Consider the following 26,684-nt stretch of genomic DNA (forward strand, 5'->3'; position numbering starts at 1 on the left):
GGTTTCTGATTTCACGGCCTACTGGGTGGTGGCATTCAACCTCCATCAGGCAAACCTCCCACCCACACTAACACATATAACACATCCACTCTGCTTTGTCCACTGCATACCTCACACTTTTTTTGACTTTTAAAAATTCAAGTCACCCGCTTATTAATTAAAATAATTTACATTTGCGTAGTGTTTTTCATTGTGATTCAAGAGAAAGGGCCTTTTTTTTTTTTGATTATCATGATTGGTTAAGCCACTTGAATAGGGCACTAACTGTGCCAGATCATTGGCTCAATGTCCTGTGGCACTTAATAGCCTCTACTTCTAAAAAGGAAAGCTGACCAACTGCTTTTCTTTATGTGAACTGCCGTCACAGACCCCTTGCTTTCCCAACACACACACATGCGCGCAAGCAAAGTGACAAGTTGCTCATCAAGAAAAATGGTGGACTATAAATTTGCATTTTGAGTGAGTGCGTCTCCTAAAGCTGAGGCAGATGATGCACGCTCAATCTGGACAAATGATAATTGATAGAGAGGAGGACAGAGAAGATGGGGGGTCCTGTCAGCTTAAGTCTAAGAGGAAGGGCTTCAGAGGTCAAGAAACAAGAGGCCTCATAGAAACACACACACACACACACACACACGCACACACACACACACACACACACACACTGCACGGCAGTTCCTCTCTGGACCATTCAGGTTGTGGTATGTGAGAGAATTTAGTGCTCAACTGACCAGTTCAGTCGCTAAGCGATCCCTAACTTGGGGTACAGAAAACATGTCCCATTAAATCTAAATCGTTTTCGGCTGTGCTTCTAAGTAGAGAACGCATTTCCCCCAGTGCACAAAAAACAAAACAAAAACATTTACATCCCGCCGACAAGATATGGATTGCAAAGAATTCAACAAGCAAAACAGTAACAAGTCATTTCCCAACGCTGATCCGTCTATTCCGGTGGGAAGCCAGCATTGTAAATCTGTATGATGTGTTAGTGAACATTTGTATTGCGGTTTATGCAAACCCACATACGCCATCCTGATGTCATAAAAAAATTAACTATAGTGCCAAAAGTGTCAGGCAGCGTTTGTTGAAAATTATGATGACACTTGTAGTTTTCTTCCCTTTACTAGAATATTTTAATGTATGTCTTTTCCTTTTTTATTTATGTTTTCCCCTGATGCTACCACTCTACAGACTACCACCATAAAACCAGAAATGAATCTATAGCAACGTTGCGGCTAGTGGCATACAAGAGGTCGATAGTTTAATTTAACTCTTGTTACACGGTCCACTTTATTGTGTAAACTTGCTAGTACATGAAAATTAGCATCACGATTAAAGTCTTTAAGGATCAGTACGACTGCAATGCTAAAATTGTAATCTGGAGATCACACTGACCATGTTTACATGCAGTCAATATTCGGGTTAACGTTAGAATTCCGGTTTGTGAAACAATCAAGGTAACACATTTACATGCGCGGAGGACCGAGTTACTCTCGTTTACGTGGTCTTTTGTGTTCGATTGGAATAATCCGTTGGAACCGCTCCAACGTGATGGACTATATGCCACGGAGGAGGCGGGACCTCCGACTTCTGGGTTTTCACCCATCAACTTTGTTTCCGTTTCCGATTTGCGACAAGTGGGCCGCGTCCCAGTACTTGCGCTTCTGCCTTTGTGCCCCTCGGTTGCGTGTTCCCGTCGATGGGTGCGAGGCTGTGAATATGTAGTGTCTGTCTGAGTGTCCGAAGCATTTCAGATAGCCGAGACGCCCTCCTGCCGATGAGCGTGAGCGCGCGGTTGCGGGGCGCAGGGGTGGGGTGTGAGTCGCGGCCAGCAGTGGCCGGAAACGGCGCTGATGTGTAAAACCCGGAAGTCGAAATTCCGTGGCATCTACCCCATTCCGTAAATAACGTCATTTCCTCTTTTAACTAACTAAGTTCAATAAAAGACATATTTATGTCACTTACCACGTTAAATAAAGTAGTCGGTTTCCTCCTCGCTCCAGTAATGTGGTTCTTTGCTTCGTCATCGTTTGTTTGCACCGGCTTGAGTATTTCTGGTGGGTGGGGCTTATATTCTTGATTATAGGCACCAACTGTGGCGTTTTCGCCATAGACACACAAATTAATGTGAAAATGCCGCAGAGAAATCAATGTATTCAAGCGAGGCTCCCTTAGCGAGTGGGACGGAGTTGTGATTAAAAAGACCAATATTCCTTCCGAATAAAATAAGTGAAGAAGAAGAAAAGAAGATGAAGAAGAAAATAGAGATTATGCGCACAGCTAAAAACAATCCGTCGTTCAATCGAAGTATTCCGAATGCATTTATACGCGCAAGAATTGGGGTTATGAAAGGGCTAACCCAGGGGTCTTATTCAGGTTTATAAAAACACAAATAAGTCAGTTATTGCGTGTGTATACATGGCCTTAAACCCCCCAAATATTAGCAATATTTTTGTCCAGATTTTTGGATGATTTTCCTTTGATGAATACAATCTTGGGCTTGTCTCGGTCTTTACAGTACTTCCAAAAATCTTGGTCTTATCTCAGTCTTGATACCCTCTAGTCTTGATAATGTCTTGGTCTCTGTTGATGTGGTCTTGATAGCAACACTACTTTTTAGTCCATTTTCGCTTTACTTTAGTTTCAGTGCCCTCGTACCCAAAGACCCTTGTAGTTGTGGCATTGTAACAAAACAATGATCTCGTAGTAGTAATAGTAGCTCCGATATTTCTCCGCCAAATAATGTCATGGCTAATATGCTGTAAAGAGTTTGCACCACACAAAATGAACATCAAACAAGGGTGGAAAAGTACAAATAAAGGAGAAAGTGAGCTGAGCTCTTGAACAGTAATCGGTTTATAATGTATAAAGTGACGCAAACATCAAAATCCGCTGTCGTTATAGTTCTGAGCGCCACATTATTTCCCTGTAGTATCAGTTCACTTTGTAAAAAACAATTTAGTTTCCATAAGAGATAATTGATTACTTTAAGAGTAAGTTCTCAATGGTAGTGCTGTGTGTTCTGCCAGTGCATATGTGCGAGAGGATGTATTAAGTGCAGGCACCCAATCCATCCTTTTCTTCCTCTCGGCACGTACTTTGACAGAAGCACTAAACGAAAGCGTGTCTCCTTCAGACCAGACTGCGCTTCTGATTTAAGGTCACCACGCACCCAAAGAACATGTTGAAAAATCACTTTACTAGATTTAGTTTTAGACAATAAAACACTGGCCGCAGGTAATTAAAATACTTGCAGTGCACTTTTCTCAAAGTCGTTAGCCTGGCCTGATACTTTTTAAGGTTTTAATGGGCACAAATCAAACATGGTCGCATGGTCATTTAATTTAAATGTCCGGCCTTGTTCCAAATATTTGAGAAGAGCAATGCATTTCCGTCATCTTCCAAGTTGATTAAAATATATGATATTTCACATTAGTTTGGTTTTTATGGGCAGTGAGGTAATTCGTTGTCAGTAAATGGCTTGTCAGAGTGCACTGTGAGTGATGTAATGCTATGAAGTCTATCGTTTGAATTGCCCCTGTGCCTATTAGAGAAAATCAACTTCTAGGCCCGTTATTTGATTATCTTGCAGGAGGTTTGCACAAGGCCATTGACATTAGTGGTGGGCACATTGATCCAAATATGGATTATCGATACCAATGATGATATTGATCGATACCAGTCAAATCTGTCCCGTAAACACTGCAACTCTTTAAATGCTTCTTGGTATTATTGTGTTTTCACTAATTGTTTTTTATTTTAATCATAAAAGAAGAATTTTAATGATAAAAGAAGTCCACTAATTACTATTATAACATATTTTTTATTATTGTACTGTACACAATCTAAAAGATTTTCCTGTAAATATTGTACTAACTTCAATTTAAAATAATTGGGCATTTGCTTGTGCGTGATACTCCAAAATATATTTTCTGCTCTTCATTCAAAATAGCCAACATCCTCCCGCATGAAAAAAAGCACTTGAACACGTTCCTCAGGTTCCGCATTAAGGTAGAACCTAATACCTGGTCCTAATTAACACACATTTAAAAGCACTCATGATGCAAATTACCATTAACACCAAGACAGGGTTGGAGGGGTGGCTGCTGGTAATTGACAAGACAAGATAATTCAACTAATGCATATTTATCTCATGCTAATTGGCGTGCATGGCTAAAGAAAAGCATGCACTTAATTAATTGACATGGAGGTGGGGGTGGGGGTGGGGGTGCATTTGGAGGCACTCAAGCTGGAGGGAGGGGGATAACAGAAGAGGGGGCAGAAGGCGACTGGATGATAGGCAGAATTTGGTCAAAAGAGATAAATAAACAAGATGAATCTACATTTATATATTTATTATTAATACTTGGAAAAACAAAAATTCATAATTATTTGCAAGTTAAGTTAGAATCGTTATGATAGATATTTATAAGAACAAATTTATAAACTGAGACTGAGAGCTTTATTCTTAACTTATTGTTGTTTTTAAACATGATGTGTTTATTTGGTTTTGAAAGCATCGCTCATGTGTTTTGCTGAGAAGAGGGACATGGTGCATTTCACTAAGTGTCTTTAAATGTCTGTCGCAGTTCAGCACTCTGTGTCTCACTAACGGCACGCTGCAGACTTGTTTTGTTTCCAAAATAACTGTGTCTGTCCAGCTCCAGCCCCGTGTAATTTGGTTTGTCTTGCCAACACATGCACACAGATACGCATACACGCACACACACGTGCACACATTGAGAGGGAAATGGAGATAAAAGATTGATCGGTATTTAGTTATGTTCCATATGTTTAAAAAATATATGTAATGTTTCCTGACTTTTCTTCACTTGCTTGAGAAAATATTTGAAAAGAAATGAAAGACATGTTTTTGTCGACCCCACACGCATACACGAACCACTCTCATCCATTTCATGCCACAGATGGTCCTCACAATGGAGCAGGGCTTCCCTTGTTATGTGTGCGTCTGAATGTGGGAGTTTACTCCCGCTTTTGGGCCGCTCCTCCTTCCCCTCCCTCCTCCTCCTTCTGTGTCCAGGCAGCCGTTTTGCTCCTTCGTTTCATTCGCTCTTTGTCCCCAACTTTTCTCTTTCTCAAAATGGCTTTTGTGTCAAACCCTCAGCCACTGACTTACTCTGCCTTCTGCTCATCTGCCCCTGTTTTCACCTCACCCCCCACCCACCCTCCACACACACACGCACGCACGCACGCACACACGATTAAATGTTCAGAACTTTCTAAAGCAATTTAATTGACTACAGATCAACTATGAGCTATTTCAAACATATTTAGTCCTAGTTTCTTTTTTTTCCGTACTATGTAAGATTATCATACAGTAGCTCGGAATGAAATTAATGTTAAGATCTACTACGATTGCACAAAACTCAGTGCTACTGTATGAGAAATTCCAAATGGCCAGACGATCAACCACATGAACCCTCTCATAATGTCACATGTGTTATCTTTACGCTTACATGTATTCTGTCATTTCGACTGTTACTGTTAGTCGGTGGTCCCCGGTTATATGCTGAATTTTATTTGTACGTAAAATGAAACCCAATCCTCTTTGGCAGGCTAACCTCCATATTCTTACGTAGTTATTTTATAGATCCATTTTAACATTCTTTTAAGACATGAGGCTGAGGTTTCATTCACTGATGAGGCTGTTGAACTTTGATGAGGTAATGTACAGACAACGTATTAAATTTACTGTATGTTTCAGTCCGACCTTCTAATTTATATTATACACGTATCCTGGCATCTCTTGCCTCTCCCTAGGTGGCTTAGTAATAAACACACTAGCTGTCTGTCTGTCTTCCCGTCTTGGCAGGTTGAGGCCTACTTAACCAGGCGAAACCGCTGCTCTTTTCTAAGTCCCTTTGAAAGCCTCCCTTTGTCGGTGACACACTACCATGTTAATGTCATGTACCGTAGAAATTGCTGCGGCTATGGCTATTAGCTTCGGCGCTAAAGTACAGAGAGGGACGGGGAGAGAAAGAAGGCGAGAAGGCTGCCCACGAACCCCACCGGCTTCAAATGCACACCATAATTGCATTGCCGTGAAGAGGGTTGAACCCCCACCTCACCCCAAACCCTCGGCTCTCATCTCTCCATCTCTTTTTCATCACCCCTCCCCACCTCCGTCTCCCCTTTCTCTTCCTTTTTGTGTTTGCGATTTGTCCCTTAAGCCGGCGTAACGTCTCGGCCCAGGCCGCAGAATGTGGAGAGCAAATTGGAGGCAGAGCGTGAACAATGGAACATGCATCACTACTGGGGTATCCGTCTCCTTTACTGGGAACTGTTTGAGGTGTAGAGGGTAAGAATGTCATTTAGTGGGGAGAATCTAGAAGTGGCTGAAATCAATTGCAGACTTAACACTATCAAGTAAAGTACAAGGTCTAAAAAATATTATACTTTTGCGAAAATAAATGCTGAGGGACAAATCATCACATTTCAAATGTACTGTAGAACATGTTAGGACCATACTGGCGCAAAGTAGTCCCAACCAAAGAGAAACAGGATGGCGCTGGCTATCATTTACACTGAGTCAACAGATTAGCAAAAGAGGGAGTCCAGTCATTGGCCTTTCTTGTTTGATGCTTCAGAAGGCCTAATTTGATTTTGTTCACCTCCTATTGTTTCAGTGCTGTGTTCTCCTAATCCACTTTAAAGTGGAGACAGCTTTTATCCTTTTCAATCCCTCGGCTATCCCTTTTTTTCTTGTTCTCTCATTGATGCTCCATAAAATTTGCTTGCAATAAACTTGAATTTGCTGCTGGTCAACCTTAAGAAAAAATGATGATGATTGTTGAATTTGGAGTATATGCTCATTTATTGTCTTTTTTTTTTGTGTGTGTGTGTAATTTTTGGAATTGTCAGGCACACACTGCTAAATGTTTTCTAAATGTACAACACAATGTGATGTTGGCTGGGAAGCGAAACCACCAGACAAGAAGGTTTCAGGAAATGCAGTGATATAATCTCAAAAAAGTTTGATTTTCAACTGAAAAAAACAAAAATCTCTCATTCTTCTCAGTGGAATTTGAACTGTTCCAACAGTTTTTGATGACAATGAAAGCCATTAAGGTTGACGGGGCTTAGTTTGGCCTTAACTTAAAGCGCTCCCCTCCACCAGGCCAGACCAGACCATCCCACCTTCTGTATTAACTCTGAAAAAAAAAAGCCTCTGGAGAAGCAAAAGAATAGTTGGGGTATAAAAACTTTTTTTTGAAATTGTCAAGAGAGACACCCATTTGCCCCCTCCCTCACCCGTTACCCAACCCTCAGTCAAAACAGCGAAATGACCAGCTCTTTGACTTGCCGACTGTGCTCAGCTCGCTATAAGGGAGCTTAATGCACCCAACCCTTTGCCCCATTGACCGCCCCCCTCCCCCTATACCACTGAAAAAAGGGAGTAGTTCCCCCCTTTGCACACCACCAGCTCACAAACACACAAAACACCATTCTTGAAAAGAGCCACCCACATCAACTTCTTTTGTGTTGGCTTCTTCACCAAACCATTGACTGACTGGCTGCCTGACTGGCTGGCTGGATGGTCGCTGCATTTCAAATCCTTGCTGCAGCCATCCCCGTTTCCTCCTTCATTCTCCAGCCATGCTGCTTGGGGATGTCCCACCAAGCAGGTGTAATAGAAAAGAAGGGCTGAATAGAGAGACAGGCTGTCAGTGCATATGTTAGTTGGGAGACGCCCCAACCTTATATTTCAAGAGCCATCTGTGGTCGTTGAGTTCAAAGCAGTAGAGAAAAAAAGTTTGTAAATACTTTTTTAATTTGTCTTTTTTTCTTGTAATTCACAGGTGCCCTTCACTACAAATTGTCTTTGCTCCATTAATTTCTTAAACTGAGAACTGCTACTTCAGTTAGCGGGTTACCCTTTTTAAACAATTTATTTTATTTTTTTTTTTTACGTTATGCCAAGCACAGCACAGAACAGGAACATCAACTCAAAAATGTAAAGAAATCTAATTATAATCATTAGAGTCGGATGATCTACATGTATAGTTAACTCATGATTAATCGAAAACTTTATGCTTTATCCTTTTTTTAAGCGGCTCCTTCCAAGTTAGATTAGTATACACTATACAGTTAAAAAGAGTGTAAAACATTGATTGCATTGAGCTAAATGTACATAGAATTATTCTGCCACTAGGTAGCGTTAACATTTCATGTTGGACTTAGATTACACAGTTGTATTTTACTTCTTAAGAGCAAAAGAAAAGACCAACGAGTAACTGCCAATTTTGTTAATTGAAACTTACAACTAGTCCCCAGCAACATTGTTATAGTGACGTTTTTGTTCAGTATTCATGCTTGCCAAGTACTGTACAGATGCACACTCAAAGGTGACACAGTGTGTGTACTTGTCAGTCTCAATAGCTACACTGTAACTTTGGCCCCATGATTTGTTTATTGGCTGCTGTATTCTGCCGAATCGTGAATTCCTGAACTACAGTACAAGGGTCGTGTATTAATTGTGCATAAAAAACAACTGTTTACATACTACAGGGGTAAGTAAACTTATGAGCACAACTGTAAATGTACAAATGTGGCTTAATGACAAAAATGCTATGATTCGTCACCAAAATTTGCATGCACATCTCGACTCATGTCAATTTCAACCTCTGAAAATATTAAAACAATTGCCCCAATATTTAGGATTTTATGGGCATTAAGCCAGTGCGCTCATTAAGTTTAACTCATTCACTGCCATAAATTCATTTGAACTATTTCTATTAGTTCAACTTTTTTTTATACATATACTTTTATTAACAAGAGTAAGAAAACCTATAATTTTTTTATTGTACATTTAGAACAGATATAAAATTTGTGATTAATCGTGAGTTAACTAGTGAAGACGTATGATTAATAACAATTAAACACATTTTTATTTTATCTAATTTTTAATAATATTTATTCTTTTTTTTAAGAAAAAAATATTTACAAATTAAGGGCGTCGGGCAATTAATATTAGTAATCGTAATTAATCGCATGACTTCACTAGTTAACTCACGATTAATCACAAATTTTATATCTGTTCGAAATGTACAATAATTCGTTTTTCTAGGTTTTCATACTCTTGTTAACAAAAGTAAAACAAAAAAATAACGTTAAACTAATAGAAATAGTTAAAATGATTTTTTGACGTCTATAGCAGTCAATGGCAGTGAATGAGTTAAGCACAACTGTATGTTTTTGTACTGTGTGGGTGCATGCGTGTGGGTGCGTGTTTGATGAAATTGCCCTGAAAGGGCCTCAGTGGTGCACTGATATCTTTGCTCAGTGCTCACAGTATAATACACCAGATACTGGCAGGTGCACCAAATACACACACACACACACACGCACACACACACACAGGCAACGGTTTGATGTCCACTACCGCATAGACAACCCACTGGTAGCTTTTCAGAGTGTGTGTGTGTCTTCTCCCTTTAACTGTCCTCTAATCCTTCCAGAATGTCCCTGATAGGCCTAATAGCACACACTGGGACCCTGCATGGTGCTGCACCTGTGTTCGTGTGTGCATTTGTTTGATTTTCTACATTTTTCAGTCCTCTCCTGTTGAAAGGTTTTCCTGAAGTGTTTTTTCTCGCGAAATAGCAAACCCAAAAGGCAAGATTGTTTTCAGCTTTATAACCATTTTTTTCATGTTTCACTGACACACCCAAGAGCTGAATTAACTATTGCCAATCCCCAATTTGGATCGCCTTTGTGGAAATACTTGGGCACGGGGAAGTGTCGGAGCTTGGCACTGCAGCAGCACCAGGCTGCCTCCAACAATGTGACTGAGACCACTGCAGTAAAACAGAACATGTGCATGACTGTGTAAGCATGTGTGTGTATGTGAGGGAGAGAGAATGACATCACCCAATGGGGAGCTGTGCCAGTTTTGTGATGCAATATATTTTGCTAAGATACCACAAATGGACATCAAGGTCATGTTGGCAGTTAATAATTAACTTGGAGGATTTTCAGAAATTAAATGCTTTTCGATGCTATTTTGCTCCATTGGTAGCTTACTGTATATCTTCAGCTGTGGTGTGATGTGTCCACCAAGGTTATTTTAGTTGATAAAACTAACAAAATAACTAAAACTAAAATTCAATAAACATTTTTGTTAATGAAATAAAATTAAAACGAAAATGCTTTTAAAACTGAAATTACATTTTACATTTACAAAACTAACTAGAACAAACTATAATTATAGTGGAACATGCCCCCCCCAACACACACACACACACACACCACCACCTTTTTTTTTTTAAACTGGAATGAGGAAGTTTGTCAGTGTGTTGCACAGAAGTGGCGTCATCTAGCAGCATCCAATAGAAAAACACTTTCAGATGACATCGCTGCAGGTGCCAGTTTTGCGTGTTTGACTTTTGGCTCACCTTGCCTGCTTTTTCATTTAATTCAGCCGAAACGCAACACTGGGGAAGAAGGAAGTTGCTTTTTTCATTTCACCATGGTATTTATTAAATATTGCACACAAGTAATACATATGTATATATATATATATATATATATATTTAAAAAAAAAAAAACTAATGCTAAAACTAAACTAAAACTAAGCATTTTTTAAATAACTAAAACAAATAAAAAACTAATATAGCCCCCTTAAAACTAATAAAAATGAACTAAATTGTAAAAAATAAAATAAAACTCAAAACAAAATAAAAAACTAACTATAATAAAAATTCCAAAACTTTAATAACCCTGGTGTCCACACAGCTGTGGAGTCTTCCAGAGCAGAATACCAACATAGTTTGTCTGTCTCCATTGGAAACCAACAACCCCATCTCGTAAACTAAAAGCTACTTGTTAACTGAAACAGGTGGCTTCATCCTCTCCGCCCACTGACTGCAGAGCTATGAGCTTCCTTTACCCCCTAAAATATTTTTTTTCTGTCTTATGCCATATAGGAAATGTAATCATAGGTCAACGGTATGTTTAAATGTAAACATACGGAAGGGTGTGGAGCTCATCTCTCTCGTATTTGACATCCCCATTTTTATCTTTCCTGTTTGGGGCACTTTGTTCAGACACAGAGTAACTTTTTATTATTCGATACCTCAGAACATCAATTTGGCCAAAAAAATTATATGGGAAGAAAGACAGAATAGATGAAGCAGTTTGTGAGTGTTGGTGTTTGTGTGTATGTCTTTATGTGTGATGGGAGCAAAATGAGTTTGGATTATAGGTTCTGGTCTCTGAGAGGGAGGTGTGTGGGGTGCGCAGCAGGGACAACTAGTGACATGATGGGACTTCTAATGGTCATAATTGGTGGGGGGCCCTGACAGCAACTATATGATAGCTGCACAATATATACAACCAACCTTGTTTGTGTATGTGCGTACATCTATGTGTGTCCTTTAAAATGTTATTTTAATGGTGAAATTTACAGAAAATTGACATGGTTGCCTGTTTGTAACCTTTTTCCCCTTTGTGTTTATTTGTATGTGAATGTGTGTTTGCCAGTTGAGCTGGATCCTGTCAGGTGTAAAAAAAAAAAAAAAGTGCATTCACTCAACTGCCCATCCATTGATATATACGTTACTCTCTCGCGGTGCTAATTCCTGTGTGAACGTTTTGATATTGTCAAGACTGACAGTTGTACAACTCGCAGCTTGTTAAGCTGGCAGTAGCCAGATTGATATTGTGATTCAATGAAGGGACTTCTCCACAATATCAATCTGGGACTGCTCCACGGGCTTGGTATAAAATGTATTCTCCGGAGTATGTGAACTCACAAATACCGCGAGAATTCATCTTGCAGAGCAAGGTTAACAGCTTGTTGTCCTTACATGAACTTTTTTACTTTCAAGCAAGAGCTATCTGCATTTTTGCTACTTATCATTCCCTTCAAATTTAAGAGCAAGTATTTGTAATTGCACTTTGATTTTGTGCTTTGATACTAAAAGAAGTGAATGACTCCAAAATCAGAATTGTCCTTATTGGCCAAGTAGGCAATGTAATACACACAATGAATTTGTTTTCACAGTCACAACTGGTCCAAACAGAATGGGAAGCCTGGTGGTTCGTTATCAGTGATCCAAGTTTTCACACTTAGAATATTTCCTAAATTTCACAGTTAAGAAAGATAGTTTTAACCAGAGGTCACCAATCCTTTTGATGCTGAGAGCTAGGGGAGATCTTTTGTATCTAGTCCTTGGAATCAATACATCATATACCGTATAAACAAAATGTATACCAGATGAAAGACCAAAGTCTTAGGTATATTTTTTGTATTCATGTCATTTCCATACCTTGTGTCAGTGCAGAGATATAAGCCATTAAATAGAGAGAGTGAACAAGTGACATGTTGCCCCACCAATGGGTAAGTTGTCACACTATATGGGGTAAGATGATTTTGCAACTAATAAAATAAAACAAGGACAAAATCATCCCTTTTCTCCTCTTAATCTTTATTTTTATTATTTTTTCACAGCTAGAGAAATTGTCATTCATCATGAAAATCGTCATTGAGCAAACTGTAACATAAAATATTATTAAATCAATTAAAGTCCTTAAGAACTGCTGGCATGTCGGTCATAACTCTCAGCCTCAAATGTCAGTTTTGCTGGAAATTTGAAATTAAATTGAATAAAAAATTTTTTTTTTAAAAGCATTTCGGTTAATTGATTAATGGATGGTTCATCATGAAACTTAAACCAGTCCTGACATGTGGGCATACTGTAGCTCCATCAACAACTGGAAAATCTATTTTTAAACAATAAAACAAAACCTAGCAAACCAATTTCCTCACTCTTCAGACTCATCATTTGAAGGGTAATTCTGGCATATGTAAACCGAGTTGGCAAAGGTGCATTTTTCACTGGCCCATTCTTTGCATATGTGACAACAAACCCCAAAATGTTTTTTTCAACCATTAAAATTGCATCATCAAAGAGAACAAGTCATTTTCAACACTTTAGATTGGCCAATGATTTGTAAAAATAAAATCCTTGTGTGGACTGACCAAAAGTATAGATTTTTGAAAATACATTAAATTTACCAAATTGTGACTTAAGAGTATTTGGCATGACACCAGTGATATGCAGTACATTAGTTCGGTAAATATTTTCCTTTGTTTTGAACTTTTCAAATGAGCACTGAAATGAAACATTCCTAGAAAATCAAAATGCGCCCTCACTGATAAGATATTTTTTAAACACGCGCGTGGGATACTCAACAAGTCCTTGGAGAGCTACTTGGTGCCCGCGAACACCACATTGGCGAACCCTGCAATATATTCTTGATGAAGAGGAACCAATAGAAAGACATGTAATATTCAAGTGGGGGGGGGGGGGTATGGGCTATCAAGACTAGAGCTACTACGTAAATGGGACGAAATAAATCATGCATTTGAGCCAAAAATACCGCCTCTGATCTTGGTTCAAAGGCAGCCATGAAGAGACTCAAAGCCGGAATGAAATGGAGCGAGAGAAAGAACGTGGCTACAGGAAAGATTCCTTGAAGATGCCAAATCATTCAAAGCACAGATGGATACACAAGATTCCAAAAGCGGAACGTGAAACTATTTCAGATATAGGCCGACTGTATTTATCTTCACCAGTGTTTCTCAAACTTGATTCAGTCAAGGCGACCATGATTTTGCCCAAGAAAAATTTAGGGATGTTGGATCCTTGTACGTACCTTTAGGGGCACATTCATTTTGTCAATAGGATGTTATCCGTGGTTTAACTTTACTTTACGAGATCTCCCGATGCTGGTTGGAAGAGCAAAGGAAAGAAACACGAGGGAAATCAATTTGCAGAAACAGTCACCCTAGTTTGTCTCAGTTTGTAGTTGTTGATGCTCCGTTTTACGGCGCTCTGTCAGGATTACTTAACTCTAATTTTACGCTCATTGTCTTTTATTTTGAAAAGACACGCTGAATCAAAAACTATTTCAGTCACGCCTGGTAATCTGTCCCCAGGCTGGTTGTCTGGGTCATAAAGAACAAGATGGAAAGGCTAAATGTGGATTTGAGACAGCAGAATATGCCGCGATTGCTTGCAGGTGTATGTCGCCATGCAGAAGGGGAAAATTACTGCTGCCAACCGACACCCAACACACAAAAAGGAAAGCATGACACAAACACATTGTGTCAACACACACGGGGTTCCGTCTGTTTTCCATGACAGGATGTTGTCACGGGTCAATGAGAAAGGCACCGTCTAGTTTTCATTGGCTGACCCTGACTTCCTACTTCCTGGTTGACCCGTCGCCATCTGGGGAAGTGATTGGTTGAGGAAAAGATGAAGCCTCTTGCTTCTGCAGGCTGCCCCTCTGAGGCCTGTCACTCCAATGACTCATAGAGCCGCCGCTAATGATCAAACCAGAGCGGTCACAAACATTTTCACCTTTCTCCACATCTGTCTGTCCGTCAATCCCATCTGCCTGACCACATGGCCCACCAAAAAAACTCTCCCACCACCCATCAACCGACTAATCAATTGACCTGACTACCAACTCCCCTACCTACCCACTGAACAAGCCCCCCATCCATCAGCACCTTGTTTTTCACCCATCGCTCTGTCTTCACACACCCCTTCCCATCTCTCCTGTTTATGAAGGCAAATTTACAAGCCAAGCAGGAGCTGTTAGCATGAGGTGGCCTCTGGTGCTCAAGCCACACCAGTGCTTGGCCCTCCGCATAGAAATAGAAACAACATTGTGGGCATACTCAGCTATCACCATCATCACAAGTCTCATATGTTAGCAGTATAATCGCACCTCTCATTATCTACTAATGAGCATCTCTGCTTTCTTCCTGCGCTCCCATCTGTGTCCCGCCTCACTTGATCATATTCTTGATGAGTTGTTGGCTGTTTTTTTTTTCTCAGTCACTCTCTCTCGCTTTCCCTTTATATTGCTCCATCTAGCATTTGCTTTTTATTGGTCTACAAGGAGTAGTTAAGCAGTGGTAGGCTCCACTTTTTTACCAACACATGTTGTATTATTTTTTTTCTCTCATACAGCTGTTATAAGTCACCTCACTCATGCTTAGATAATTTATGTAGTGTGTCCACTTTGCAGTGTCCCAGTCTTTCTTTACATATTCATCAAATATTGGAGAAAATAAATGCTTTTTATATCAGCGCAAAACTGAAAAGATATTCTTTAAAAGGTCCTTCACGCATCTCCACACACAGAAAGTTAGAAAAAAAATGTAATGTCAACTGACACGAGAAAAGGTGAGAGCCATATTCTCACTGATGTATATGATCTTAACAGAGAGGCTCTTAACCTTGGTGGAGGTACTGAATCCCACCAGTTTTCTATATGCATTCACTAAACCATTCTTTAGTGAAGAATAAAAAGATTTTTCACCCAAAGTCAAGACATACTTATAGGGTTTTACTGTTGAACAAATTAACAGGGAGAGTATCCTTTTCATTGAATCTGTCTTTCTTTCACATTGAATTCAGAAAATGTTGTGTTCTTGTATTCCCCATCTCCATGCAGTTTTTAAGGAAGTGTTTCTTTAGTTATGGTTGGTAACTATTTAGTAGAATTGCTCAACTTGGAATTGCAAATCATGCAGTTAGGACGTTGACTCCCATCACTCAACTCTATATTTTTATAGATCACTTTAAAACAGCCGTTGCTGTTTTCCTTAAGATGGAACCCAGTGGCAGCAGATACAATGTAAACACCAGAGGCCACAGAATTGAACCCTGTGGAACACCATACGTTCTAAGAGGTTGTCGCTATATAAAGTCTGGTGGTCAGTTGACGATTAAATCGGCTTATTATGGCCCTTCAAACATTGGCAAAATAATTGGCCAAATGGCCAATGTTTGCCGATTGTTTTTACCTTTATGTTTTATAACAAATTTCAGCCGTTATACCGTACATAGGTTACACTGGTCTCAATATTTATTGTTACACAGAACTTTATACCGTAACCTTGTATTCTTAAATACATACAATGCAATTTGTTCACATCAATCTATGGACCTGTCATTTAAAACAAAGCATTTTTTTATTAATAAAAAACTAAATGAAAAACTAAATACAAATATTTTGAAACATAAATCAAACATACTGTAGATGTGTTAAATATGACAAGATTTAATGTCCTTATTAATTCATTAATTAAAGGTATGACGCCACGCAATGCATTCTAGGAACCGAAAGTGAAGTTATTCTTTTTTTAAACAATACATTTACAGTTGACCCCCGCTATACGCAGGGAATAGAGACCAGGACTGACCGAGAATAGTGAAATTCCATGTATAATTGACGCCCATTGAAATGCATTTGGGCAATATTATTATGTCTTATGCGTTACAGTGTTCCCTTGTTTTCCGCCCGGGTTAGGTTCCAAATATACCCGCAATAAATTAAATCCGCAAAGTAGTTACCTTTATGTTTTACATTTATTATAAATGTTTTAAGGCTCTAAAACACGTCACCACACAGTTGATACACTTTTCCTAAATTTTGTAAAATTGGTACATTACCGTGAAAAAAAATCCATGCGAAATTGCACTAAAAAAATCGGCTAAACAGCAAGACTGCGAAAAGTGAACCGCATTATAGCGAGTGAACACTGCATATGTTTTTTAAATGAATTGGTCAATTTACTCGTAATTAGTTTTTTTTTTCTGCCCAAAATCACCATCTTTATCCATGTTTGGTAAATAACAAAAAGTTCTTCATCAAAATGTATTATCGTATTATTGTCTTAGTTGAGCCTGCAACAGAACATCAGTCATTGATTCCTTCTTTCCATTCTCTTTGATACCGCCTGTCTTTGCCTCCTCATATGTCTAACCACCCTTAGGTAAGTCTTTGACATGCGTGCGCACACACGCACAGGAGCCGGGGAGGTGAACAGAGGGAGTATAAGTGTAAAGTGTGGGCTGAGGGGGGGGATTCAGACTTTTATGAAGTCACCATGAGAAATGGCCTCAACTTGTGTGGCTGGTTGTTAAAATGCTCCCAGGCCACTCAACAGGGCTTGGTTACACAAGATCAGCCTGGCCTGAAAGCCTCACACTCAGCTTTCATTATAAGAGCTCTCGGTAGCGCTGCTTCTCTCACATGCGTGCACTCATGCTTACTCACATGAGCACTGACGTGAACCTTATTCCGAGGTTAAGCTCAAAGTTCAGTTCAGCTGTTGTAATTGCAGTAGAAATATCACTAACAAGGAATTTGAGCCAACTACTCACTATCATTTCCACACATACAGTATTAGCATTTCATTTCTTGTGTGGTTACTTGACAAGAGATGCAAATGACACCTTCTCACCCAGTCACACGCTTTTTTTATTGATTGTTTTTGTCCTTTTACATGCCTCTTCATTTCTTTCTGTCGCTCTTTGGAATTCAGTAAACCACATACACAGAAACGCACACAGCGTTGTGTGTAATTCCTTCAGGTGACAGCAGACATGTCAAAGGTTTTACTGATCACTTGTCTGGGGGGACAAGAATGACATTTCCTTTCAGAATGTGAAGCAGAGGGTTTGTGTGTGTGTGTGTGTGTGTGTGTGTGCGTTTGTTAATGTGGTTTAGACCGACAAATGGTCTGACATTTGACCTGGGAAAAGTTGACACTTGTGTTTAGAGCGACACAGGCAGTGTCGGCCTAATTCAAGACTTGTTTTTTAATTTTTTAGGGTCTATAAAAACGTTTTTTTCTGTAAAAAGAGAAAAATATGGGCCTACTACTCAGCTAGGACAATAATTATGCATGAATTCATTTCTAAATATCTTATAAATATGATTTTTTGATCTGTCAGTGTAATCCCCTCGTCTGAGATTTTGTGTGTGTGTGTGACAACCTACTGGCCGTTTTTTGTTATTGCACTTTCACACACACACACAAAAGTACACACAAAGGGGGCGGTGGCATGACGTGTAATGTGGGCGTGAGGTACACTGGATCTCCCGCGAAAGCGTCATGCGTCAACGTGGGATGCAGACAAACACAACGCAGAACTGCACAGTAAGTAACAAGCATATATTCATTGTAAATAAACCCAATTTAATGAGAACACGGTTATTTTTGTTGCGGTGAGGTAATTTCATCAAGGCAGTGCAACTTTTTACGCTGTTTTAGAAAGGTTTCATGATAGAAAATGAAAACTTTTTAATTCGTTTACGTAGATGCCTCGTTCGGTTGTTGCTGGTTATTCAGATATCTAATTTAAACACGTACGTGACGGTTGCTCCACCATAATAATTATCTCATATTAGGACAGGCGGTTGGGACTAAGGATGGATGGATTCATTTTGTCTACGAAGCGGATATTTTGCCGTGTTTTAAAAGTTCACGTAGCGTTAGTTTGCCGTGAACCGCGCGAGAACTATACAAGTTTGAATTCTGTGTCGGCAAAATAGCGCTAGCAGGAGAGTTGCCGGTAGCCTCTCAGTACTATATTTTGCTGTGAAACGCGAGAGAACTACAAGTACTAATTCTGCGCCGGCAAAATAGCGCCAGCAGAAGAGTTGCCGGTCTCGCCTTTAACAGCTATCTTGCCGTGAGTCGCGCAAGAACTACAAGTAGGCCTACGAATTCTGCGCCGGCAAAAAACCGCTAGCAGGAAAATGTCCACTGCCTTTTCTCTAACGTTTGTATTTATCTTTAGCCATCTGTTACTTAATTAATGAGCGAGCTTGAGCATTTTCACGTATTGACAATTCCGAGGTGACGTCATCTCTCATTGAAAAGCATTAGACTTTGGATCGTTGTAGTTTGATTTGTGAGGATTATTTTGATTTTAAAATATGAGATGTTTATATTATTGTTTATAACAATCATTTAATTTTTAGAATATTTACTTTTTCTTTGGGTACAGAGGCTCTTGATTTAAAAAAGAAAAACATGCCAAGGCAAAGGTGTTTGAATCCAAAAAAAGAAGCAATGCTTTATATCGATACCGGAAGAGACAAACATGGACTTGATGTGAAATACATCAGTGAATTCAAAGGTAAGATACATCTAACAATAACAGTTAACTAAAAAGTGAATCTTCCACCTGACTTCATTATTATTTTTGTCATTACTAGGGAGAGGGGTCTTTGCTTGTGCTTCTTTTGAAAAAGGAAACTTCCTGCTAGAATATCATGGTGCACTTCTAAGCAAACAAGAATGTGAGAGGAGACAGAGATTGTACCATGACAAAATGAAAGCATTCATGTTTGAGTTTCACTTTGACGGAAGAACTTGCTGGTGCGTATTAAGTCCATGCTCCATTTAATTAGTCCATATTAAAAGTCCATAATTTGTTTAGACTCATTAGCTTTGAGTCAAAACCCGAATGGGATCTTAAATCAAGAAAATCAACACTACCGAGTTCTAACTATATAATATTAATAATTGGTTTTCTATTTGAAGTGTTGATGCAGCAACAGAGGATGGGTCACTAGGAAGACTGGTCAATGATGACCACATCAACCCAAATGCCACAATGAAGTATTTAAATGTGCAAGGAAAGCCCCATCTGTGTTTATTTGCGACACGGGACATTGACCCAGGAGAGGAGATTACATATAATTATGGTGACTCTGACTGGCCATGGAGAAGCAAGGTAATCATATCAGAATGTGATGAGTGGTTAGTGATCTGAAAATCTGTATTGACTGAATTAAACTCATGATGTTTGTCAATTTAAACCTCAGGAATCTGGCCAACAAAACACATCCACATCCAAGCTCACCATGGAGGAAACTACATCTACAGCGCCCACAGATGCTCTGAAATCTTTTCAAGAGGTAAATCATGTACACTATTTTAGTGCTCTTTTACAGTCCATACGCTATGTACAGGTTAGGGTTGTCACAATACTAAGATTTCAAACTCAATATCGATACCCAGGAAAATACTTGATGCTTAATACCTTTCAATACCATACCAAAAGATATACTAATCCTAAAATAACAAAAATAAATAAGACAATCACTTTTTCACATGCAAATAAATAATTTAAACAAATGAAAGAATACGCCATATTAAAAAATGCCACTTTATTCTACGAATGACTGTCTGAGCCTGTCGTATCACTGGTCTTAATTTTCTTTGCGGTTGGAAGTTTTTTTTTGTTTTGTTTTTTAAAGACAAGCATGTCAATGTGCTCCTGTGCCCTTCTTGGCTTGCAAATGAGCCCTGAATTTACTAAAAATGAGGCACAACTTGAAGCAGCAATGCACGAGCACACTAAGCTAACCATGAGGCCGCGGCTAATGGCTAATAATAAAACAACAGTCACTTACTGAGCATAAGTCTAACCGCGGTAGCCAGCTAACGGCTAATAACAAAACAACAAGGCATCTGGCTTTTTCTTGTCCACCAAAACTGGCACGTTTAGCCTTCCTGCCACCACACTGGCCATACTAAGCAGCTGTAAAACATAGCTGAACAAGCAAGGTTGCAGTGTGGGCTCTCCTGGGTGCGGGAGCCTGTCTTCCGAGGCAGCGATGCTAGTGGAGTGTGCACGGCTGACGCTGCAGGAACGCTACCATGTATCGATAGTATTGATACCATTACAAAGTGATATTGTATCCGGATACGACGTGTTTGAAAAGTATTGATACTTTTGACAACCCTATTAAAAGTACACAACGTGAATGGATTTTAACGCCATCTTTAACTCTTAAAAAACAGACAAAGTTTACCACTCATACATGTCTGTGTTAAATGTTTCCTTCCTGTCTCTTTTGCAGCATTCTGACGCAGAGAAGTCTGCCCAAACCTCCAGAGTTGAACATATTGAACAGGTACATGTAGTTGTTCAATAGATTTCAACGCCATCTGGCAGTTAAAAACTGTATGCATATTTCTGCACTTTCAGTGAATTTGTAATCAAACATCATTTCTGTGTGTATTGTCTCTGTATTTTTCTCTTTCAGTGCATGATGGAGACAAGGCACTCCTCAATGAGTTTGAGCCAGAATGACCTGAGTCCACCGCACAATAGTTCTCAAAAGGTAAATTACTTTATCACTAATGAGTGTCATTTAGCATCCAAATACAGTAATTGTTTGCAGTGCTCTATCAAGTTACCAGTAATATTTTGGTGTACAGAGAAACTTATTGAAGGCTTGATAATATTTTGAATGGACCGAGTGTATGTGTGCGTGTGTTATCACCCAGATTTATTGTGTATTGGACTGACACATTTCGTGATAGTATTTTCAAGTTTTAAGTCACAACCTCATCCATAGGTTTGAATGTGTGTGTGTGTGTGTTGTGCCCAAGTATGGCATAGACTGACACTGGCATACACTGACTTTCGCCGAGAAAGCATTTCCTGTAGAAGTTGTCGCACTCACCTACTTGTGTGTGTGTGTGTTCACATAATCTCATGGTTTAGAGGGACATTTAACCTCATTGTATCTTTAAGTCTTACAGTCACCCAATATCACCTTTCTGTGGAGTTGAATCACTATACATACAGTATATAAATATACTTGGTAGGCTATTGTTTAAATGACCTAACATAAACTCTGTGTTTCTTGATCCTGCATCACTCTGAATCAGCAACGTAATGTAAAGCGTTGTCTCAATGAAGGTATGTCTATGTTTAATGTTTCCTTCCTGTCTCTTTTGCAGCATTCTGACGCAGAGAGGTCAGCCCAACCCTCAGAGGTTGAAGATATTGAACAGGTACATGTGGTTGTTAAATGGATATCAATGCCATCTGGCAATTAAAAACTGTCAAAGTTTACCGCTCATGCATATTTCTGGAACTTGAAACAAATTTGTAATCAAACAGTCTGATGGCACCTGTGTGTATTGTCTTTTTATTTTTCTCTTTCAGTGCATGATGGAGACAAGGCACTCCTCAATGAGTTTGAGCCAGAGTGACCTGAGTCCAGTACGTCGTGAGCCACTCAACAATTCTCAAAAGGTAAATTACTTTATCACTAATGAGTGTCATTTAGCATCCAACTACAGTAATTGTTTGCAGTGCTCTATCAAGTTACCAGTAATATTTTGGTGTACAGAGAAACTTATTGAAGGCTTGATAATATTCTGAATAGACCGAGTGTGTGTGTGTGTGTGTGTGTGTTATCACCTAGATTTATTGTGTATTGGACTGACACATTTCATGATAGTATTTTCAAGTTTTAAGTCACAACCTCATCCATAGGTTTGAATGTGTGTGTGTGTGTTGTGTCCAAGTATGGCATAGACTGACACTGGCATACACTGACTTTCGCCGAGAAAGCATTTGCTGTAGAAGTTGTCGCACTCACCTACTTGTGTGTGTGTGTGTTCACATAATCTCATGGTTTAGAGGGACATTTAACCTCATTGTATCTTTAAGTCTTATAGTCACCCAATGTCACCTTTCTGTGGAGTTGAATCACTATACCTGTACATACAGTATATAAATATACTTGGTAGGCTGTTGTTTAAATGACCTAACATAAACTCTGTGTTTCTTGATCCTGCATCACTCTGAATCAGCAACGTAATGTAAAGCGTTGTCTCAATGAAGGTATGTCTATGTTTAATGTTTCCTTCCTGTCTCTTTTGCAGCATTCTGATGCAGAGAGGTCAACCCAACCCTCAGAGGTTGAAGATATTGAACAGGTACATGTGGTTGTTAAATGGATATCAATGCCATCTGGCAATTAAAAACCGACAAAGTTTACCGCTCATGCATATTTCTGCAACTTGAAACAAATTTGTAATCAAACAGTCTGATGGCACCTGTGTGTATTGTCTTTTTATTTTTCTCTTTCAGTGCATGATGGAGACAAGGCACTCTTCAATGAGTTTGAGCCAGAGTGACCTGAGTCCAGTACGTCGTGAGCCACTCAACAATTCTCAAAAGGTAAATTACTTCATCATTAATGAATGTCATTTAGCATCCAACTACAGTAATTGTTTGCAGTGCTCTATCAAGTTACCAGTAATATTTTGTTGTACAGAGAAACTTTTTGAAGGCTTGATAATATTTTGAATAGACCGAGTGTTTGTGTGTGTTATCACCTAGATTTATTGTGTATTGGACTGACACATTTCGTGATAGTATTTTCAAGTTTTAAGTCACAACCTCATCCATAGGTTTGAATGTGTGTGTGTGTGTGTGTGTGTTGTGACCAAGTATGGCATAGACTGACACTGGCATACACTGACTTTCGCCGAGAAAGCATTTGCTGTAGAAGTTGTCGCACTCACCTACTTGTGTGTGTGTGTGTGTATTCACATAATCTCATGGTTTAGAGGGACATTTAACCTCATTGTATCTTTAAGTCTTACAGTCACCCAATGTCACCTTTCTGTGGAGTTGAATCACTATACATACAGTATATCAATATAATTGGTAGGCTGTTGTTTTTGAAATTACCTAACATAAACTCAATGTTTCTTGATCCTGCATCACTCTGAATCAGCAATGTGATGTAAAGCGTTGTCTTTATGAAGGTATGTCTATGTTTAATGTTTCCTTCCTGTCTCTTTTGCAGCATACCGACACAGAGAGGTCCGCCCAACCATTAGAGGTTGAAGATATTGAACAGGTATATATGGTTGTTAAATAAATTTCAACGCCATCTGGCAATTAAAAACTGTCAAAGTCATGCATATTTCTGCAACTTCAGTGAATTTGTAGTAATTAAACAGTCTGATTACACCTGTGTGTATTTTCTCTGTATTTTTTTTTTCAGTGCATGATGGAGACAAGTGACTCCACATTGACCTTGTGCCAGGGTGACCTTAGTCCAGCACTTGAGCCTCAGACCAGTTCTCAAAAGGTAAATTACTTCTTCTTTAATGAGTGTAATTAAAAGTACAATTACAGTTAACGGTCAACAATTGTTTCCTGTGCATGTCAAGTCATCAGCAATATTTTTGTGCTCTGAGAAACTTCATTGGATGCTTGATAATTGAAGTCAGAGTTTGTACATATTTGTTCATCTAAGTTTTTTTTCTGCTAGCAATCCCATATGCTTATTAAATATTTTGCTATCACTTTTTAAATAAATACCCCCCCCAGGACTGTTGGAAACACCTTCTTGAGGTCTCAACACTGTCACCCTTTGACAAGTGTGTTCTATGCTTGGGACATATATCTTCTTTTACATGGACTGGATACAGATGCAAAGGTAAACCATATATTGATAGCATTGCTTTGAGTCCAAATTTAGACGATACAGCCAGAAACCAAACAAATTATGCCATTGGCCACCGAACAGTTGTCTGCATTGTGGACATGATGTAACAATTTAATTACTGGCAACTCTTCTTACACAATATAAAATACAGCACTGATTGGTACAGAGAAGAAAATTGTTTAAAGAAGTTATGTTGAAACTGTAACTGGCACTGTTTGTTTGACCCAACATTTTCTAACTCTGTTCACAGCATGTTCAAGAGCCTGGCATCTGTCCTGCTACAGACGGAAGAAAGCAGAGGATGAAATATTAGACTCGGATGAGGAGCAGAACTCTGGAAGCAAATATGTCCCTGATTCAGATGAGGATTCAGATTCAAGCATGACTTTGGTGCCTCATCAGTCTAAAGTACGACAGAAGGAAGGAATACCAGCCTTACCCACTAACAACTCTAACAGTTTGGACACACATTTTCCAAATGACGCTGGCACATCAAAATGTTTACCCACAGATGTCATTGCTGGCGAAACGTCAGATTCAGAAATTTCTAGCAAAGACTCATCAAATAAGCATGTGAAGAACAAAGGTAAAAAATCTCTAGAACATCTCAATTTGACCAATAGAAATTACTGTTTTGTTTGTGGTAAGCCACAAAGCAGACTGACTCGCCACCTGAAAGTACACATGTCTCACCCAGAAGTTTCATATGCATTTTACCTCCCTGGTCACTCTCAGGAGCGCAAGACTTTGTTTGAAAAAATGCGAAACAGAGGAAACTTTCATCATAACATTGCCATACTCCAAGGTGAAAATGGACAATTAAAAGTGAAAAGGGTGCTAAAATCTACTGCAGTGGCTGGAAACTTTGTGCATTGTATGCACTGCCAGGGCTTATACGCACGCAAAGAACTGTGGAGACATGTCCGAAGATGTTCGTTAAGGCCAGAAAATCGCAATCTGGATAAACAAGCTGGAAGAGCCAGAGTTCTGTGTTTTGCTACAGCCCAAGATACCGTATTCAGTCAACACTTCTCGAGTGGAATGTGGAAGCTTCTTAGCACAATGAAGACGGATGACATTGGCCTTGCTGTACGAAATGACCTATCTATTGTTCATTTGGCCCAGTCCCTGTACAATAAACATGGTCAAGATCCCACAAAGTACAAACATATTCGACAAAAGCTCCGAGAAGTGGGACGACTGCTGGTATGTCTGCGAGCAAACTACTCTGTACACAGCCTGGAGGAAGCCATAAAGCCCTCAAACTCTCAAACAGTTGTTCAAGCAGTGAAGCAAGTTGCTGGATTTGACGAAGAAAGCCTCTCCTACCATACACCAAGCCTGGCTTTGAAATTGGGGCACACACTAAACAAAATCTGCGACATCATTCATTGTCGTGCACTAATGGCAGAAGATGCAGCACTGATGAAGGCAACTGAAACATTTAGGAAACTATATACCTCCAAGTGGTGTGAGTTGATTTCCAACAAAGCTCTGAGCACATTGAGCAGTGCCAAGTATAATAAGCCAACAACACTGCCCTTTACAGAGGATATCCAGGTACTTCACCAGTACCTTCAGAAGACTGCTGACAGTGCTGTTAGTAACTTGATGGAGGAAGCAACACCGAAAAACTATGCTGAAATTGAAATTGAAGGTGAGTGTTCAGAATGTCAGATGATCATGTTTAGTAGGGGTGGGAAAATATGGGTACCTCAAGATTTGATTCACTTCCGATGCATCATTAGTACATTTGTATTTTTAAAACAATTGCAGAACTCAAGGAAGAGCAAAGATTTATATTTCATACTGACTTTTATTAAAGTGGCAAGGCAACCTGGTTTACAATAGTGTGTCAACACACATTTCAAAAAGTGCCAATGGCAGCGTTTGCTGTAACAAATGTTTAACTTCTCCCAGTGCAATATGCAGAAGACAACAGTGGCTTTTTATTTTTATGTAAACTTTAAAAATCTATTTTTAGTATCGGTAACTCTGAATCGAAGCAGAATCTTTTTAATACGACGATTGATGCATGAAAAAAAAACAATTATCGTTCTCACCCCTACTACTAGATGTGGCATCCTTTCCATCTTGCATCTGTTACAGCTGTACTTCTGGCCAATTCTAAAACTTGATGCCTTGGGGTCTGATGCCTCACTGATCTTTTATTATGACTATCTTTTTCTAGGTAACTTATCATTCAGTGAGAATGAAAATAATGAAGGCAGTGACTCAGAGGGCAGCGGCACAGAGGTCGGAGGACCACTTTGTGAAGATGGCAAAGACCTGGATCCAGCCTCAGACTCTATGATCCTTGAGCAGGAACAGAACTCTGGTGGCCAAGGTAGGTTCTCTGTCTACTTTACAAATTTTCTCTCAGCAGACGGGGCAACAAAGGCCGCCCGGTATCAGTATTTGTTGATGAGACAATTTTCACACGTCGTTTTTGTTTTTACCAGATAAGCTGTCACATGTGACGTCTACAGTAGGAGACACAGTCCCTTCAACTGGCGGTAAGACAAGCTTTAGGATCTTTGGATTATGTTATGAAAATATGCAATGATGTAAGGCCT

At 39.3% G+C, this 26,684-nt stretch overlaps 2 protein-coding genes across 6 annotated transcripts in view; both read left to right on the forward strand.

Moving 5' to 3' along the window:
- Window positions 1–26,684, forward strand: part of rnf220a (ring finger protein 220a) — a 173,327-nt gene that overhangs the window by 33,682 nt on the left and 112,961 nt on the right. The gene's annotated exons all lie outside the window — the stretch shown is intronic.
- Window positions 17,831–26,684, forward strand: part of LOC144044831 (uncharacterized) — a 9,404-nt gene continuing 550 nt past the window's right edge. The window contains exons 1-17 of the mRNA XM_077559484.1: window positions 17,831–17,989; window positions 18,843–18,974; window positions 19,054–19,216; window positions 19,382–19,574; window positions 19,666–19,758; window positions 20,707–20,760; window positions 20,893–20,970; window positions 21,596–21,649; window positions 21,804–21,893; window positions 22,529–22,582; window positions 22,737–22,826; window positions 23,461–23,514; window positions 23,662–23,748; window positions 23,991–24,099; window positions 24,359–25,765; window positions 26,300–26,455; window positions 26,571–26,624. Coding sequence (XP_077415610.1) covers window positions 18,869–18,974; window positions 19,054–19,216; window positions 19,382–19,574; window positions 19,666–19,758; window positions 20,707–20,760; window positions 20,893–20,970; window positions 21,596–21,649; window positions 21,804–21,893; window positions 22,529–22,582; window positions 22,737–22,826; window positions 23,461–23,514; window positions 23,662–23,748; window positions 23,991–24,099; window positions 24,359–25,765; window positions 26,300–26,455; window positions 26,571–26,624 — 2,842 coding nt within the window. The 5' untranslated portion in view covers window positions 17,831–17,989; window positions 18,843–18,868. The remainder of the gene's footprint in view (window positions 17,990–18,842; window positions 18,975–19,053; window positions 19,217–19,381; window positions 19,575–19,665; window positions 19,759–20,706; window positions 20,761–20,892; window positions 20,971–21,595; window positions 21,650–21,803; window positions 21,894–22,528; window positions 22,583–22,736; window positions 22,827–23,460; window positions 23,515–23,661; window positions 23,749–23,990; window positions 24,100–24,358; window positions 25,766–26,299; window positions 26,456–26,570; window positions 26,625–26,684) is intronic.

This window comes from Vanacampus margaritifer, chromosome 2, assembly GCF_051991255.1.
Source record: "Vanacampus margaritifer isolate UIUO_Vmar chromosome 2, RoL_Vmar_1.0, whole genome shotgun sequence".
In the NCBI taxonomy this organism is placed as follows: Eukaryota; Metazoa; Chordata; class Actinopteri; order Syngnathiformes; family Syngnathidae; genus Vanacampus; species Vanacampus margaritifer.